This window comes from Crocuta crocuta, unplaced genomic scaffold, assembly GCF_008692635.1.
Source record: "Crocuta crocuta isolate KB4526 unplaced genomic scaffold, BGI_CrCroc_1.0 scaffold170, whole genome shotgun sequence".
Classification (NCBI taxonomy): domain Eukaryota; kingdom Metazoa; phylum Chordata; class Mammalia; order Carnivora; family Hyaenidae; genus Crocuta; species Crocuta crocuta.
This window is the reverse complement of record NW_027527853.1, coordinates 5,748,217-5,765,987: the sequence shown is the minus strand read 5'-3', so window position 1 is coordinate 5,765,987 and position 17,771 is coordinate 5,748,217. Positions and strand designations below refer to the sequence as shown.

The 17,771-nt window shown below is 36.0% G+C and overlaps 1 protein-coding gene and 1 pseudogene across 3 annotated transcripts in view; one reads left to right on the top strand and one right to left on the bottom strand.

Annotated features, from left to right (window-relative positions):
• The window catches only part of EXOC6 (exocyst complex component 6), a 221,582-nt gene that overhangs the window by 80,976 nt on the left and 122,835 nt on the right, over positions 1-17,771 (top strand). For all 3 annotated transcript variants that reach the window (XM_077779797.1, XM_077779805.1, XM_077779789.1), the window contains exons 9-11: positions 11,833-11,916; positions 16,927-16,973; positions 17,093-17,213. In XM_077779797.1, coding sequence (XP_077635923.1) covers positions 11,833-11,916; positions 16,927-16,973; positions 17,093-17,213 — 252 coding nt within the window. The remainder of the gene's footprint in view (positions 1-11,832; positions 11,917-16,926; positions 16,974-17,092; positions 17,214-17,771) is intronic.
• On the bottom strand, positions 2,062-3,455 carry LOC144244485 (ras GTPase-activating protein-binding protein 1 pseudogene; annotated as a pseudogene).

The following is a 17,771-nucleotide window of genomic DNA, read 5'->3' as shown; positions in this document are numbered from 1 at the left end:
GCAAGTGGGGGAGCTGCAGAGAGAGAGGGAGACACAGAATCGGAAGCAGGCTCCAGGCTGTGAGCACAGAGCCTGATGTGGGGCTCAAACTCATGAACTGTGAGATCATGACCTGAGCCGAAGTTGGAGGCCCAATCGACTGAGCCACCCAAGCACCCCTAGGCCTGCTTTTCTAAAGGTTTACCATAAGTTCAGTGAGCTGTAAATCTTCATGCATAAATATTTGTGAAATATTCCCTGCGAGTAAAGCACTTACTTTTCTATAAGTTATCATAATCTGCTTTCAAGTGATACACCACATCATGTGGAAGAACCTTACAATAGTATACTTTCATTTCACTCTTCTTATATTTGTACAGTTGTTGTATCACAATTACTTTTAAATATGTTGCTTCTACATATGTTTACTTCTTCAACATTGTATTCATTTTTGATTAAGCAATTATTCTTTCAAAGAATAATAACATTATTGGGGCACCTGAGTGCCTTAGTTGGTTAAGCGTCTGACTCTTGGTTTTGGCTCAGGTAATAATCCCACAGTTCTTGACTTCGAGCCTGCTTGGGGTACTCTCTCTCTCTCCTATCCTGCTCATGCTCCATCTCTCCTTTTCAAAATTAATAAATAAACTAATTCCAGAACATTTCATTACCAAAGAAAGAAACCTCTTCCCCATTAACAATCATGCCTCATTCTCCCCTCCCCCTAGTCCCTGGCAACCACTCAATTTACTTTCTAGCTGTATAGCTTTGCTTCTTCTGGATAGTTCATATAAATAGAATCATAGTCAATGTGGCCTTTTTTGTGTCTTGGCTTCTTTCACGTAGTTGGGAGCTTAGGTTATTGATTGAGATCTTTTTTGTTTTTAATACAGACATTCACAGGTATAAGTTTGCTTCTAACCACTGCTTTAGCTGCATTCCATTAGTTTTGATATGTTGTGTTTTTGTTTCCATTAATCTCAAAATATTTTCTAATTTCATGTTATTTGTTCTTTAACCCAACAGGTGTGTAGAGGTGTGTTGTTTCATTTCCATGTTTGTGAATTTCCCTAAAGTTCTTCTGTTATTAATTCCAAATTTAATCTCGCTGTGGTCAGAGACCATACTTTGTACGAATTCAGTTACTGTCTAGTGTTCTTTATTTTTGCCTCAAGGACAACCTTTTGTATTTCTTTTAGGGAAGGTCGACTAGCATCAAAATCTCTCAGTTTTTTGTTTATCTGGGAATGTCTTAATTTCTCCTTTGCTTCTTTTTTTTTTCTACTAACACCTTTTATTCAGTTTTTAATCATACGAGCAAGAGTCAAAACTGTCAATTTTTCCAATGGCACTTTCTACACACCAGAAGGTAGTCGAGACTCTCAAAGAAGAAACAGTTTAGATTTTTCCTCCCTTCAAAATGTTTATCAAATCCTGTGTTTCTCACAGGCTTTTCAAACACATAGAAAATAAGAAATAGTCCAATGAATGAAACATACCAAATATCAGTAATAAGGTAAGACACATTCCTTTGGGGAAATGGCTGTTTAAAAAAATCCAGTCTGGGGCGCCTGGGAGGCTTAGTCGGTTAAGCGTCCGACTTTCGCTTAGGTCATGATCTCGCGGTTCATGGGTTCGAGCCCCGCGTTGGACTCTGTCCTGACTGCCAGCTCAGAGCCTGGAGCCTGTTTCAGAGTCTGTGACTCCCTCTCTCTCTGACCTTCCCCTGCTCACACTGTCTCTCTCTCTCCTAGAAATAAATAAAACATTAAAAAAAAATCCAGTCTGTATATGCAAAAGTAAAGCAAGGAAATTTAGTCTTTTTCTCTTCTTTAAAAATCTGTTTTTCCTAAAATATCATTCCACAAAATTGGAAATGAAGGACTAAAAAGGTAAGGAGAGGGAAGGGAGGGAGAGGGAGCACACATCATTAACACAAAAAGTAAAACTATACAAATTTAAGCAGTTTATAATAGACTAGGGTCATACTCCAGGATACCAAACGCTGGTATAAGAAATTCACCATTCTGCAGGAGCTAGAAGATTTGTACTGCTGCGTGAAGATCAATGAAGAGCAATTCACTACCTTGGAGCAGTTCCCCTTCCCACTTCAAATCCGGGTTTCTGCACCATGCCTCTACGGGGCGGTCCTCTCATTCCACCACCCAGCCCACCTCGAGGACCTCCGGTCCCCACAGGCGGTTCTCTTGACAGTCTCCTTCCCGGGCAGTTCAAGTCTTCTTCTCTTCCATATTCAGATGGACCTCACCTCTGAACATGATGGGCCTGTTGCTAAGGACCTTCTGAACAGGCCTTTTGAATCATCAAACACAACGAAACCAAAATTGGGTAATTTCCCACTGCTGTTAATGCATAGCTCTACCACATTCCCGTAACTTTGAAAAAAATCTTTAAGTTCCAATTTATCCACTTCATGTGGCAGATTGCCGATGAAAAGTTGGTGACTATCAGGGTCTCACAGTTCTTTGGAGTTCCACATCACCTTGCTCGCCAGCCTCATGGATTGGTCTAGGTCCCCTCTGGGGAGGAATATTTATTCATTGCTCTCACACTCTTTGATCCCTCTGAGGCCTCTGCAGCGGAATCTGAGGCCTCTCCGGACGAGGCTGTGAAGTTGGTACTTTAACAACATGACGTGGTATCCCAGTAACCGAGACAGCTCCACTGGATGGAAGATTTTTACTGGTCACAGATGCCCAAGAAAATGTCCTCAGGTCCTCCTGGACTGTCTGCACTATGTCTGCAGGTGCAGGGGAAGAACTCTTCTGAGCATCCTCAGGAGCACTTTCTTCCAGCACTGGCTCAGACTTTTCCTCTTGGATTTCAGACACAGGTTCTTTCTTGCTCTGGTTCTGGTTCAGGATCAGGCTCTGGTTCAGCAACAGGTTCCTCTAAATGTTCTTCCTAATCATTGCTGACAGTCTGATCATAGAAAGTTCCAGAATCATCAGATACCACCTCGGGTGTCTGCTGTCTTTCTTCGGGTTCCTCTACCTCTTCCTCAGATTCCTCCTGAGGCTCAGTGACAAAGCCAACAAAGACCTCATCTTGGTATCTGAAGATGTCATTGTGAACGTAGAACTTGTTTGCAACAGAGCCCTCAGGAGCAAGGACAAATGTCTGCATGAATTTCCTCAAAGCCTGGTTGTTATTGGAGAGTAACTCCATCACCTGGACCACCATACCATCGTTCAGAGTGATATGAGCTTCAACATGGCGGATCTTAGTGTAGCAATTGGTAAAGTTTTGTGACATGACTTTCCTATGGATTTCTTTTTGTCCATAGACCGCATCTTCTGGCTTTCCATTTGAATCCAATCCCGCATGGCCATAAGAAGAGTTCTTTCCATAAAATCTGTGTAGCATGTCTGGGGCCTGGTTCAGCAGCGTGTAATACTGCCTCACAGATTCCCACCCGACCAGCAGGGGACTAGGCTTCTCCATAACCATTGTTTTGGTCAGTTCATCCTGCGCGACCGAGAGGGAGAGGAACAAGCTTTGCTCCACAGCACGGCAAAAGGCAAAATCTCACGCAGCTATGTCCGCCTCTCCTTTGCTTCTTATGAATAGTTTTGCTAGATATAGAATTTTTGGTCTTTTTCTTTCAGCACTTAGAGTATGTCTGTGGAAGGCATTTATATTTGAATATGTCTACAGAATGCATTTAGAGGTAAGGAGTTTTGAGGTTTGGATTACTCACTGAAATTGGATTAAGTTAAAATAATTGAAAAGGAATGGTAATTATGTTAATTAGAGCAAATACAATTATCTTCATTAATTAACTTAATTTTTCCTTTTAGTTCCCTACTAAAAGCAGGACCAACTCTGCCTGTGAGCTGAGATAAAAGTGATAAGCACATTATCAATCTAAACATATTGTTTTACAAATTAGTGATGTTTCAAGTATGTTGTGCATTCTTGAATAAACCTGTAAAAGTTTTTTCCTTCGTAAAGCTGTAATAAATTATACTATCATTTTTGTTTTGGTTTTAAAGGTTATTTGTTTATTTTGAGAGAGAACATGTACTTATGTGTATGATGAGGGACGGGCAAAAAGAGAGGGAGAGAATCCCAAGCAGGCTCCATGCTAACAGCATGAATTCAGGAACCATGAGATCCTGACCTGTGCTGAAACCAAGAGTTGGATACTTAACCAACTGAGCCACCCAGGCACTCCTGAATTATACTATTGTATAAAAACAATAATACTTTTAGTCTGTTCTGTGATGAAATAATTCTTTCAATGTGTCTGATTATAAAATATTTTAACTGCTCAAATTCTTTTCAAAGTTAGTGTTTTATCTTTTATAATATCAGGTAGTGGTATATACATTTAACTACATTTACAACCTAAGCAAACAGAGGATAGGTTCCATCAAGATTACATTACGATATATAGTAACATTGAAAAATTGGCCTCCGGTTGTCTGATCTCAAGATTTTCCTTTTTCCTTTTTTTTTTTTTTTCCCTTTGTTTTGCTTCTAAACTAGATCATCTTGGCCTCTAATCAAGTTGCGGTTCTTAATCATCTCAGTTGTTAAAGTGGCCTCTGTTGTGGTTTGATTCTTTAAAAATTCCTTTCAAATTAGATTTTTGCCCATAGGTTTTTGGGTTTAGTGTAGAAGAATTATTTTTTACTTTGATAATGCTTAATTTTTCTGCTTACATGAGCCCAGGAAACTGGAGTGAGTAACAACAGGCACTTCTGTTACTTTGTGTTAACCTTGTTCTGTGTCTGTATGATGCATAAGGGCAGTGACCATGAGAGTGTTGTTTACTGTTCTTTCTCTAGTGCCTTTCATTGTGTCTGATACTTCATAAAAATTTGCTGAATTAGTAATTGCCTCTTTAATACCATACTAACTTTTTAATAAGTTATTTTAAGTATCTTTATCCTGGTAGCTTATGTCAAGAGTCATTAAGCTCTCTGGGAAAGAATATGTCTTTTATACCTTGCGCAAAAAGATGTTGGGCCAACAGATATTTTATGAAGTGTCAGTGTGGCTTCCCTGAGAATAATATGTTGGGTATTAAATTATGTTTCATTGTTCATAAGTTATGTTCATGTTCATTGTTTAATTTAAAATTAAAGAAACAAAAGCATAATTAAATTATCAAAATGATCAAAAGTCAGTGGTAGAGAACCAAGAGATGATAGGAAGTTTTAGACTCCAGTCAGCTTTGTGATTATTCATAAAGAATCTATGATTCAAATAGTCAAATATTCAAATTAATGAAAACTCTCAGAATTTATATATTATGTAATTAACTACTGATTTATAATTTTCAATAACTTACTTTTAGTTCTCCGTGTGTTTTTGTATCTTTACAATATAAAGAATTTATAAATTTAAGAAAGCTGCATTTTAAAAGATACCAGTTTTGACTAATTCAGGCAGGACTTTTTTTTCCCTTTTTTACTGTGTAAGCGAGGTTTTACTATTCTGTAAATGTAAGTGAACTTTCATTAGCAAGAATACTTCTGGGTGCTCTGCGCCTGGGTGGCTCTGTCGGTTAAGCGTCCGACTTCGGCTCAGGTCATGATCTCATGGTTCGTGGGTTCGAGCCCTGCGTCAGGCTCTGTGCTGACTGCCAGCTCAGAGCCTGGAGCCTGTTTCAGTTTGTGACTCCCTCTTTCTCTGACCCTCCCCTGCTCACGCTGTCTCTCTCTCTTTCTCCTAGAAATAAATAAAACATTAAAAAATAAATAAAATAAATTTTGTGTGTACAGGGACCATTTTTCTTAAAATATGGAATACTGAACGTAGTGTGAGAATTGTTCTCCTTGGACTTTAAGGGGTTTTATAGGCTTTCCAAAAGGTCTTGGCCTACCATTTTTAAGGAAGGAATTTCTAGATCCTCTGCTTTTTCCTAAAAATGATCTCTCTGGGAAACTCAGCCTGCCTTCTCTTACTTTTGGTGCTCAGCCAGATCTCTTTGGATCTCTTTTCATAACAGCTAGAAGTGCCTCAAGAGTCCTCAGCCCTGGGGGGAGCAAAAATCTTTACACTATATTGTTACAGTATTTATTCACTTCTCAGACATTCTAGATAGTACATACTGTTTTGTTTTTATAGTTGAGATAAATAAGGACTTAAAACTGTAGATTATATATTTGGAATACAATGTTAGATCATTTTCTGTACATGTGTTAAGGAGCTTTCACATCAGTGTGCACTAAACTGGGTCATCCATTCGGTTATTTTACCTGACAGTATGCCTACATTTGCTCCTTTATTTTCCCAATTTGATGCATACCCTCACTATGATATTTGGTGTTTTAAGATGAACTCTGAGTGCAAAGCTGTACCATAACATAGGATGTCAGTTGCTGATGTAACTGGAGGTACTTGCATCAATAAAAGAACATGTTGCTCTCACATGTACCCCAATGTTCATAGCAGCACTCTCCACAATAGCTAAAACATGGAAAGAGCCTAAGTGTCCATCAACGGACAAATGGATCAAGAAGATGTGGTTTATCTATACCATGGAATACTACATGGCAATGAGAAACAATGAAATCTGGCCATGTGTAGCAACATGGATGGACCTTGAGGGTGTTATGCTGAGCGAAATAAGTCAGGCAGAGAAGGACAAATATCATATGTTTGCACGTATAGGAGGATTAGGAGGAACTTAACTGAGGAACAAGGGGGAGAAGAAGGGCGGAAATGGTGGGGGAAAGGGAGAGAGGCAAACCATGAGAGACTCTTGAATGCTGACAAAAACTGAGGACTGATGGATGTGGGGGGGAGGGGGGATGGGCATGGAGGAGGGCACTTGTTGGGATGAGCACTGGGTGTTATGTGGAAACTAATTTGACAATAAACTATTTGTAAAAACAAAAAAACAAGCTATCTTATTACTCAAAAAAAAAAAAAAGAACATGTTGCTCTCTTAAAAAAAGAAAAGAAAAATCAAAACCCAAAAAAGAAAAAAAATATCCCTCTGCAGTTTAATTTATTCTTTGGAGTTTTACTCTTGAAGACTTTCTTGCCTGAATCTGGCACTCTTTTTTTTTTTTTTTTTTAAAGATTTTGTTATTAATCTCAATAAGCCAGGATGGCTCATTTGGTTAAGTGGCCGACTTTGGCTCAGGTCATGATCTCACAGTTTATGAGTTTGAGCCCCACATCGGGCTCTCTGCTGTCAGCACAAAGCCTACTTTAGATCCTCTGTCCCTCTCTCTTTCTGCCTTTTCCCCTCTTCTCCCTCCCACACTCATGCTCTCTCTCCCCCTCTCTCTCTCAAATAAATAAGCATTGAAAAAAATCTTTAAAGATTTTGTCATTTTTAAATAATCTACACCCAGCATGGGCTCACACTCAACAACCTGAGATCAAGAGTCACATGCTCCACTGACTGAGCCAGCCAGACTCCTGAATCTGGCATTCTTGATTGGCTTCCTCTCATGCCCTCTCTTGTTTTCCTTACTTCTTGAACAGTCTCCCTTTTGAATGCTTCCTTCCTGTATCATTTGGTGTCTGTTTCTCGAAAAACTATCTAAGATATTTTATTAGTTATCTATTGCTGCACCTAACAAACATTTATTACTTCACAGGGTTAGCTATCTGAGAATGGCTTAGCTGGGCCATTCTGGCTCAAGATCTCATGAAGTTCTAGTCAAGATGTCAATGAGGACTATAGTCCTCTAAAAGCTTGACGGAGTTGGGGAATTTGCTTCTGTTATGACTGTTGGCAGAAGGCCTCAGTTCCTTGCCACATGGACTGTCTACAGGCTGCCTGACAGTCCTCATGACACGACAGCTGGCTTCCCCAGAGTGAGTGATCTAAGGGAGGCTGAGAGGAAAAACATAATGTCCTTTGTAATCTAATATCAGAAGTGACATACATTTACTTCTGCTGTATCCTTCTGGTGACTTAGATCAACCAGATGGAGTGCTGGATGAGACTACACAAGAGATCTTTGGAGGCCATCTTGGAGGTTACCACACTAACTTTATAAAAGAAAGACATGTCCTTCACTGATACCCATTGTATTGATCCTTTATTGATACTACCTTTGTGCATTGTCATGTAAAAAATTGCCAGCGTGCCAAATAAAGAAGTCTCCTTTCATGGTTAATCAAGGGAGTGTGTACACATAAGTCTGTCTTTTCTTGTGCAGAAAAGGAAAACCATGGTAGATAAAACATATTTTGTCCTGTGGTGTAGGATATTCTTAGTTCTTTTTTTTTTAATTTTTCAGTGTTTGTTTATTTTTGAGAGAGAGACAGAGTACGAGTTGGGGGAGAGGCATAGAGAGAGGGAGACATAGAATCCCAAGTAATCCCCAGGCTCTGAGCTGTCAGCATGAGGGCTCAAACCCAGGAGCAGAGAGATCATGACCTGGGTGAACGCTCAACCAGATGAGCCACCCAGGCGCCCAGGATATTCTTAGTTCTGATACCTGGTAGGTAGTAATGACATAGGTGGGAGTAATGACCAATTTTCACTTAAGGCCTTGATGGTTTTTGTTCCCCAGCTGTTGACAGTGAATATATTGCCTTTAAGAGGGAGTACTATGAGAGTACAGAAACAAGAACATAGGAAAATTTGAATGCAGAACTGTGTCGTATGTGTTTAAATATAGACAATGCTTTTGGCTAATCTTAATATTCATCCCTAGGATGTGTCATTTGCTGTAAAGAAAAACAGCCAAAATAATATGAGTTAGTGAAGTGGGATCTTTTAAATATAACTGGAGTATTTTCTGGGGCTGCCAGACTTTTGAAGTTACATTGACTGACCCATTCTTTCATATTCATGTAAGTTGTAATTCAGAAAAATTGTTGAAAACCATTTTGCCAAATTGTGTCATAAGTTGAAGTCTAGTTACATTGTGTGATATTTTTGACTTCATATTAAAATAAAATAAAAACTGGCTGCTAGACTGATTAGTTTCTACTATGTCTAACAAAATTAATGTGTCATACCTGACTTTTATACTTGGTTTTATTTCCTTATTTCCAAAATTGAACACCATAATTTTATGTTTGTCCATATATTTACTGAAGGCATATTGTATTTTTTTATCATACTCCTCCTTTTGTAAGTAACTTAAAATTCTATATATATATATATATATATTTTACCTTGCATTATTATAAATTTAGTAATGAGAAACAACATTTAAGAAATGAAAATTTATGTAATACCTTGCTTTTTTAGGTTCATGAATGGATAAAACAATCATATTGGATTTAAATACTCTTAATCTTGACTAGTTTTATTATTTTATTATTTATTTCTCAGTGGTTTTTATAACATTATATTTCATAATGCATACTAACATATTTATTTCAGTCAAATCATAAAATTTTCCGAGATACTGAATACACTTGCCTTACTTAATAGTTTGATTGTGAGGATTGTCCTTGCTAATTGGGTTTTAGTGTAGGCATTTTATCAGTAAATTACATACACTAAATCTGTAGCTCAGAGTTTTTAACTAAAAAGTATGTTGTTAGGTGCAAAAAAAGTAAAACTCTATTTATCATATTAAGAAACTCATTTCCAATAAAAATTTAGTTTTTGTGTTATTATCTAAAATTATTAATATACTTAGATTGTATTGATCAGTTATGTACTAATTGTAATGATAATTCAACATAGAAGGATAAAGCTACCCTAACACCTAAATCTTTATGGTCTCAGGAATAAAATAAAAATATATTACACTAGAAGATATAGTTTTAGAGGGGTACCTGGCTGTCTAAGTCAGTAGAGCATGTGACTCTTGATCTCAAGGTCATGAGTTTGAGCCCCATATTGGGGGTAGAGTTTACTTAAAAAAAAAAAATACATACTATTAGAAAAAACCACAGTAAATTAGAAAATAACTGTAAGGATGGTAGTCTGAAAATATGAGTTAAAAATGAAAAAGGCAAACTATATTTCTAAATGTTAAGGAAGAGCATGTTCATATATTTTTTAAATGATTATAGATAACCATTGGATATGTTTAAATGAGGATCTAATAGTTTTAATTATAATATACTTGAAATTGCATCCTTTATATCTATTTAAATTCATAGTGAAAAAAATTTAGTTTCTGAAATAAAAGTGTGAGGGGGACCATAGTGTTTTTGAAAATCTCTTAATTGTTTGAGAGATACTGGGAGAGCTGCCCGAGGGGATACCTAGGTAAATTTATTTTTTGCATTGTGAGTTTACTTTTTAAAAGTACTCTTTAAAAGTTTACTTAAGAAAAGTCAGTTTTTTTGGGTGCCTGGATGGCTCAGTTGGGTAAGTGTCCAACTTCAGCTCAGGTCATGATCTCGTGGTTTGTGAGCTCAAGCGCCGTATCAGGCTCTGTGCTGACAGCTCAGAGCCTGGAGCCTGCTTCGGATTCTGTGTCTCTCTGCCTCTCCCCTGCTTGCCCTCTGTCTCTCACAAATAAATAAACATTAAAAAAAAGCTGTAAGTCATTTTTTGATAACTATTTAAATATTAAAACTATCAAAAATTTTTTCAGTGAAAAAATGAGTTTTTACTTTTTTTTCCATATTGCTAATTTTTTTTTTCTTTTGGATTCTCTTTGGAGCCTTGAGTGGGGGAGTGGGTTCCTAGCCCTTTCTTCTCACTCTGGATGGATTTTACTTTTAAGCAGAGAGGAAGACAAAAGAAATGGATATGTCATTTCAGTCATTCATTCATTCAACAAATAGTAATTGATTGCCTTCCATGTGCCAAATGTTGTGCCAAGTGATAAGGATGCAATGGCAAGCTAGTTGGGTAGGATCATATTCTAAAAAGCTGGAGTCAGGTAGTGAAGATAGATCTCTGTTATCCAGTATAGTAACTACTAGCTATATGTGGCTGTTTAAATTTAAATTAATTAAAATTAAAATTCAGGGTCTCAGTAGTACTAGCCACTTTGCAAGTGCTCAGTGGTCACATCTATCTAGTGGCTACCATATAAGACAGTGGAGATATAGAAGATGTTCATCATCACAGAAGGTGCTGTTAGACAATGGTCACATAGACTGCTAATTAAGAAGTTAAGGCACAGTGGTACCTGGGTGGCTCAGTCAGTTGAGCATTCGTCTCTTGATTTAAACTCAGGTCATGATCTCATGGTCATGGGATGGAGCACTGCGTCAGGCTTTATGCTGAGTGTGGAGCCTGCTTGAGATTCTCTGTCTCCCTCTCCCTCTGCCCTTCCTCCACTTGCTCACATTCCTTCCCCCCTCAAAAATTATAGCATAATTAATAAGTGCAATGATATGGATATACTGATTACTATGGGATAACATGATAATAGCAAGCCTCAGGAAGTTGATTAAGGAAGGCTTTCTAAAGGAAGTGACACTATAGATAGTCCTAAAGGATAAATAAAAGTCATACAGAGAAAGAACCGGGAAGCACATTTCAAGAATAGCTTGTACAAAAGTCTGGAAGTGAAAAGAAAATGCTATATTAACTATACTGACATGAGATAGGAGATGGAAGAAGGTGCCAGATCATATATGGTCTTATACATTATTTTCAGAAGTTAAGGCTTGTAAGCTAATTTCCTTATATAGGTCTTCTCACAGACAGCCATATTTTGAGTTGGTCAGTCGGAAAGCTGTAAAACCTTAGTGATAAGTTGGGTAACTGTTAAATTGTTTGAATTTACATTTAGTCTTCCTAAATGTCCTGGTAACAAACAATGTTACTGTTTTTGAACTATAAAGCCAAAAATTTATTCCTGACATTTAGTATGAAATACCACTTTAGTTATTATATTCCATTTGTTAGAAACCTAAGATGACTGTTAGTGGTACAGAAGTTACCTGTTTTTAGTATGTTTGTGTTTCATTACTCTGTGGATTTTATTGTAGGGTGACGAGGAAACATTTGAAAATTATTACCGAAAACAAAGGAAGAAACAAGCAAGACTGGTATTGCAACCCCAGTCAAATATGGTAAGTATGTGAATACTTTGGATTGGTTATATTGTCACTTTTTCCCTTTTACCCTGCCTTAATTTCTTGATAGCATGTATCATTATTCATTCAACAACAAATATTTATTGAATATCTACCATTTCCAAAAATTGGTTTAGGTGCTAAGGGTATAGCAGTGAACAAAACAGGTAAATCCCTTCTCTCATGAGCTTACATTCTATTAGAGATAGATAGTAAAATAGTGAATAAATAAAGGAACAAGAAGATACATAAAGTATTGGGGAGTGATAGTTTCTGACAATATGGTAGACTATGTACTTATATTGTTCTATTGACAAAACAACTAAATAGTTTTAAATGGATAAAACATTTAAAATTTTTAAAAATTATTTTTAAATGCACTAAGGATCTTGTAGAAGAGTATAGTTAGGAGAAAAACTAAGTGAATATGGAATTGCTCTATATGTCACTTATGGTGATAATTATATGACTAGATGTGTTTGTGAAAACAGTGCATGAAAAAGTGAGTTTTATTGTATGTAATTTATACAGTATATCCCACTATAAAACAAACAAAACAGGGAAACCTAAATGAAAGACAGAAATCCAGATAGGTTTAATTAAGCACTAATTGTGGCTTTTATCTTAGAGGCATCTGTTGAATGAGAAAGCGTGAATTTTGAGGACATGGGAATACAAAGAGCCACTCTTGTGAAACTGAGACTCCAAAGAATTAGAGTCTCATTATTAGGATGACCTAGAGATTTAAAAGAAAACATCTGGGGGCACCTGGCTGGCTCAGTCAGTAGGGCATGTGACTCTTGATCTGGGGTCATGGGTTTGAGCCCCACGTTGGGAGTAGAGATTACTTAAAAAAAATAAATGGACACAGTGTTAAATATTTTTAAAAATCTAACAAAATCTCTTTGCTCTTTCTGCCAAACACTGTAAGGAAATTGCATATCTTATATGTTGGTGCTGAAGGATCAAGGGAAAAATCTCTGAGAATACATAACAAGTGGATTCTCACATGTGTTTGCAACACAAATTTATTCTACTTGGATAATTGAAAAAAAATCTCCAGTTGAAAATTTAATATGAAGTCTTGCCATGCTGATATTGCCTAGTAGAAGCAAATATAGATCTCTGAATTTTGATATCATAGTTTCAAGGAAAATTAGCAAATTACAGTCAAAACTACTTATAAAACAAGTGAGAATCATTAAAGATACTGGCAACAGAGGGAGTCCTGGGTGGCTCAGTCAGTTGAGTGTTCCAACTCTTGATTTCAGCCCAGGTCCTGATCCCATAGCTGTGGGGCCAAGACCTATGTTGGGTTCTACACTGAGTGTGGAGCCTGGTAAAGACTCTTCCTCTGCCCTTCTCCCCCACTCATACACTCTCTGAAAAAAATTTTTATATATATGTGTATGTGTTTGTATATATATACACATATATATGTGTATATATGTGTATGTATATACATATGTGTATGTATATATACACATATGTATATATGTGTATACACATATGTATATATACACATATATATACATATATATGTGTATATATATATAACATAGGCAAACAGAAATAAATCCTAAGAGACTTTTAGTGTTTGAATTTTTAGCCATTTATTTTTATTTATTTATTTTGATTTATTATGAGAGAGAGAGGGAGAGAGAGAGAATTCCAAACAGGCTTCACACTGTCAGTGCAGAGCCTGACACAGGGCTCAAACTCATGAACCGTGAGTAATCGTGAGTTTAATGCAAATTAAAACTACAGTAAGATACCACTACATACCCACTAGACTGGCTAAAATTAAAAAGATTGATGATAGGTGCCCCAAATTATTAGCCATTTAATATAACTATTGAATATGTTTAAAGAAATAAAAGTCAAGCTTGCTGATACAAATAGGGAATAAGAAACTGTAAAGATTTACCAAAATGAAGAAAAATCAAGTAGAATACCTAGAAATAGAAGATATATTAACCAAAATTAAAAATTTTATGAATAGGTTCAGCAGTTGATGAATTCTCTTAGTTGATTTGAAGACATTACCTAGAAAGCCTCACAGAGAGACAAGAGGATAAAAATACACACGAGAGACAGAGGGGATACAGAGAACAAGTCTAACATGTCTAGTTGGAATTTCAGAAAAGAGAAGCTAGAACAAGTGAGACAGAAGAGGATTTGAGGGCATAATGGCTGGGAAGTTTCCCGTATGGACAAGAAATACAGACTTTTACAGAGTCACATCCACGAATCCCAAGTTAGTTAAATAAAAAGAAATACTCTCTGAGAGACCTTATAATGAAACTGCAGATCATAAAGATAAAGAGAAAATAGAAGACCTGAAAAATAGTATCAGCTATTAACTTGACTTAATTGACATTTATTGAATACTCCACCCCAGATAGCAGAATACACATCCTTTCAAATGCACATAGAAGGTTTACCAAGGTAGACCAAATGCTGGGCTATAAAATAAACTCAGCAAGTATAAGACTTGAAATCTTTTGACTCAAGATAATTAAATTATTTGTATGCAAAAAAAATACTTTTCCCTTAATCAGCAATTCAAAAAATGGATCATGGACCCAAATGCAAGAGCTAAAATTATAAAACTTTTAGAAAAAAAACACAGGCTAAAATCTTTGTGACCTTGGGTTAGGCAGTATTTTCTTAGGTGAGATACATAAAACATGAACCACACGATAAAGAAATTGATAAATTGAACATTAAAATGAAGAACTACTCTTCAAAAGGCATTGCCAAGAAGGTGAAAAGACAAGACAGAGCTTGGGAGAAAATACTGTAAAACTCATGTCTAACAAAGGGCTTATATTTAGAAAATATAAAGAATTTGTATAATTATAAATAATTAAAGACTAATGGATAAAAGATTCAAGTAGACATTTGACTAGATATTCAAATGAGAAATAAGCACATGAAAAGATGTTCAGTATCATTTTTCATCAGAGAAATGCAAATTAAAACCACAGTGAGGTACCACTACATACCTACCAGACTGGCTAAAATTAAAAAGATTGATCATAGGGAGTGCTGGTGCAATTCGGGTGGGTATAAAAACTATGCTGCCACTTTGGAAAATAGTTTCGCAGTTTGTTACAATGTTAAGCATGCACTTATCCTACAACCCAGCAGTCTTGCTACTAGGTTTTTACCCATGAGAAATAAAAACAGTGGCATATTTTAAATGCTTGTTAACCTAGGATTCTATATCCAGTGAAACAAAGGCAAAGATAGACATTTTCAGCAAAGAAGAGGAGAGTTTGTTACTTAGACATCCTTACTACAGAAATTCTAAAGAATCTACTTCAGGCAAAAAAGAAAGTGGCGCCAAATGGAAGATATGAAATGCTAGAAGGAATGAATAGCAAAGAAAGTATAAATATGTGGGTGAATCTATGTCAACCATAGAAAATAATGTTAATACAATATTATGGACTTTAAAACAAGATAGAATTAAAATACACAGCAACAAAAGCATAAACATGAGGTAGGAGTTACTGAAATGAAACTATACTACGGTTTTCTGAATTGTCCAGAAGAGTAAAAATATTGATTGGTTAGGGTTTGATTATTTAAGTATGCATAATACAGTTTCTGGAGTAACCAGTAAAAGAGTGGAAACAGAGCATATACTCTCATATAATATTAAAAAAAACTAGAATGATAAAAAAATAAAATATTCATATCTTAGTGTTGATAAAAAATGATAATTGAAGCCTATAAGCACATGATAACATTGACTCAAAATATTTAATGCAAGATTGCCAAAACTAAAAGGGTTAATAAGAAATCCATAATGGATTTTAGGGGCGCCTGAGTGGCTTAGTCGGTTAAGCGTCCGACTTTCGCTTAGGTCATGATCTCGCAGTTCGTGGGTTCGAGCCCCGCGTTGGGCTCTGTGCTGACTGCCAGCTCAGAGCCTGGAGCCTGTTTCAGATTCTGTGTCTCCCTCTCTCTCTGACCCTGGAGTCTGTGTCTCCCTCTCTCTCTGACCCTCCCCTGCTCACGCTGTCTCTCTCTCTCTCTCCTAGAAATAAATAAAAATATAAAAAAAAAAAAAAAAAAAGAAATCCATAATGGATTTTAAAGCATGTCTCAGTGTCTTACACACCAAATAAACTATCAGTAAGAATAAACAACATACTTAACAGACTTGTTCTATTGAACCATATAGAAGCCTGTTTCAACAATGGTAGAAGCCTCTTCTTTTGAAGCACACATGCTGCATTATAAAATGTGACTAATATACTCTGTTATAAAGCAAATATCAAGAAATATCAAACATCTGCTCTCATGTAGATTCCATTCTCTCTGATCATAGTATTTTAAAGTATTTTTACCTAAAAACATTTCAGACCCCAAATGTCTGAAAATTTTGAGCACATTTATGATATACGCAAAATACAGCATTTGAATGTAATTAAAATAATGAAATATTTCATGTAATAAACTTCTAAGAATGAAATTCAAATGGTCAAATATTTTCCTGTAAGCCTTTTGTTAAAATGATTAACATGCAATTGTAGATCATTTTTAAGGAGTTTGAGTTTTATTATGAATCAGATATAAAGTCATTGGAAGGTTTTTAGCAGAAGATATAATGATCTGATTACTCTTTGAAAAGTATCATCCTGGCAGCTATCTGGACAATAGACTGTGGAGAGCAAGCCTGAAAGCTGGGGAACTAGGTAGGAGAATGATGTAATAGCCCAAGTGAGAAATTATGGTGGCTTGAGCTAGCTTACTGAAAAGAGGGTTTTGAAGTTACATTTACTTTTTAACTTGTTGATTGTCTGTCTCCTTTTGAAGGCAAGTTCCATGAGGGTAAGGGCTTTTTGTTTACCAGTGTAACCCTGATGCCTTAAAAATGTATGCAGCATATAGTAGACCGTCAATAAATATTTGTTAATAAATACTGTAGTGACTTGGAACTTTTATGTTACTGTTATTCATTGGCTTAAATTGATTTTTATTTTTCATTTAAAGCATGAAACAGTTGATGGCTATAGAAGATATTTCACTCAAATTGTAGGGTATGTATCTAAATATGGAGATAATTCTTTTAATGTTATGTTTAATGTCAACTGCTTGTTTTCTGTTTGGGTTTTAATTTTTTTTTAATACATGTTATGTTGGTAATTACTGTTTGTAGGTTCTTTGTGGTGGAAGATCACATTTTACATGTGACCCAAGGATTAGTAACCAGGGCATACACTGATGAACTTTGGAACATGGCCCTCTCAAAGATAATTGCTGTCCTTAGAGCTCATTCAGTAAGTCAGACAAATTATGTTACTAAGTTTTTAATTCAGTTACTTCAGGAACTTCTGAAATGCATGATGTCAAAAGAAAACTGTACCTCCATCATTCTGCATTTTTGATAGCAGCTCAGATTTAGAAGCAGTAATGTTAGGCTTTTGTTTGGTTATACTGGGTTGTAATTTTGCAACTGACTGGGGCTTCCCAACATACTTTTAGTCCAGCATTAGTAGAAAATGAAGAATTAAGCTGGTCTCATTAGTCTCAACTGACCTCTTCATTAGATCACTGAAAAGCACTGTGAAGAAAGGGTTTTTAATTATCATTCCAAATTCTTTGTTTCCAAAATAAACTCCACCATTAAAACTCATAGAACTTGTTCTTCGATGTTTATAATTTGTTTGCAGTAATATAATTACGGATTTCTTAAAAATATGCAATTCTCAAAATTTAAACTCATTTGAAATGATGAACCTTTATGTAATGAGAAATTTTTTTATGCATGAAAGTAAAATGATCAAATATTTGCATAATATACCTTTTGTGCAAATAATATACTAGTACTATAAAGA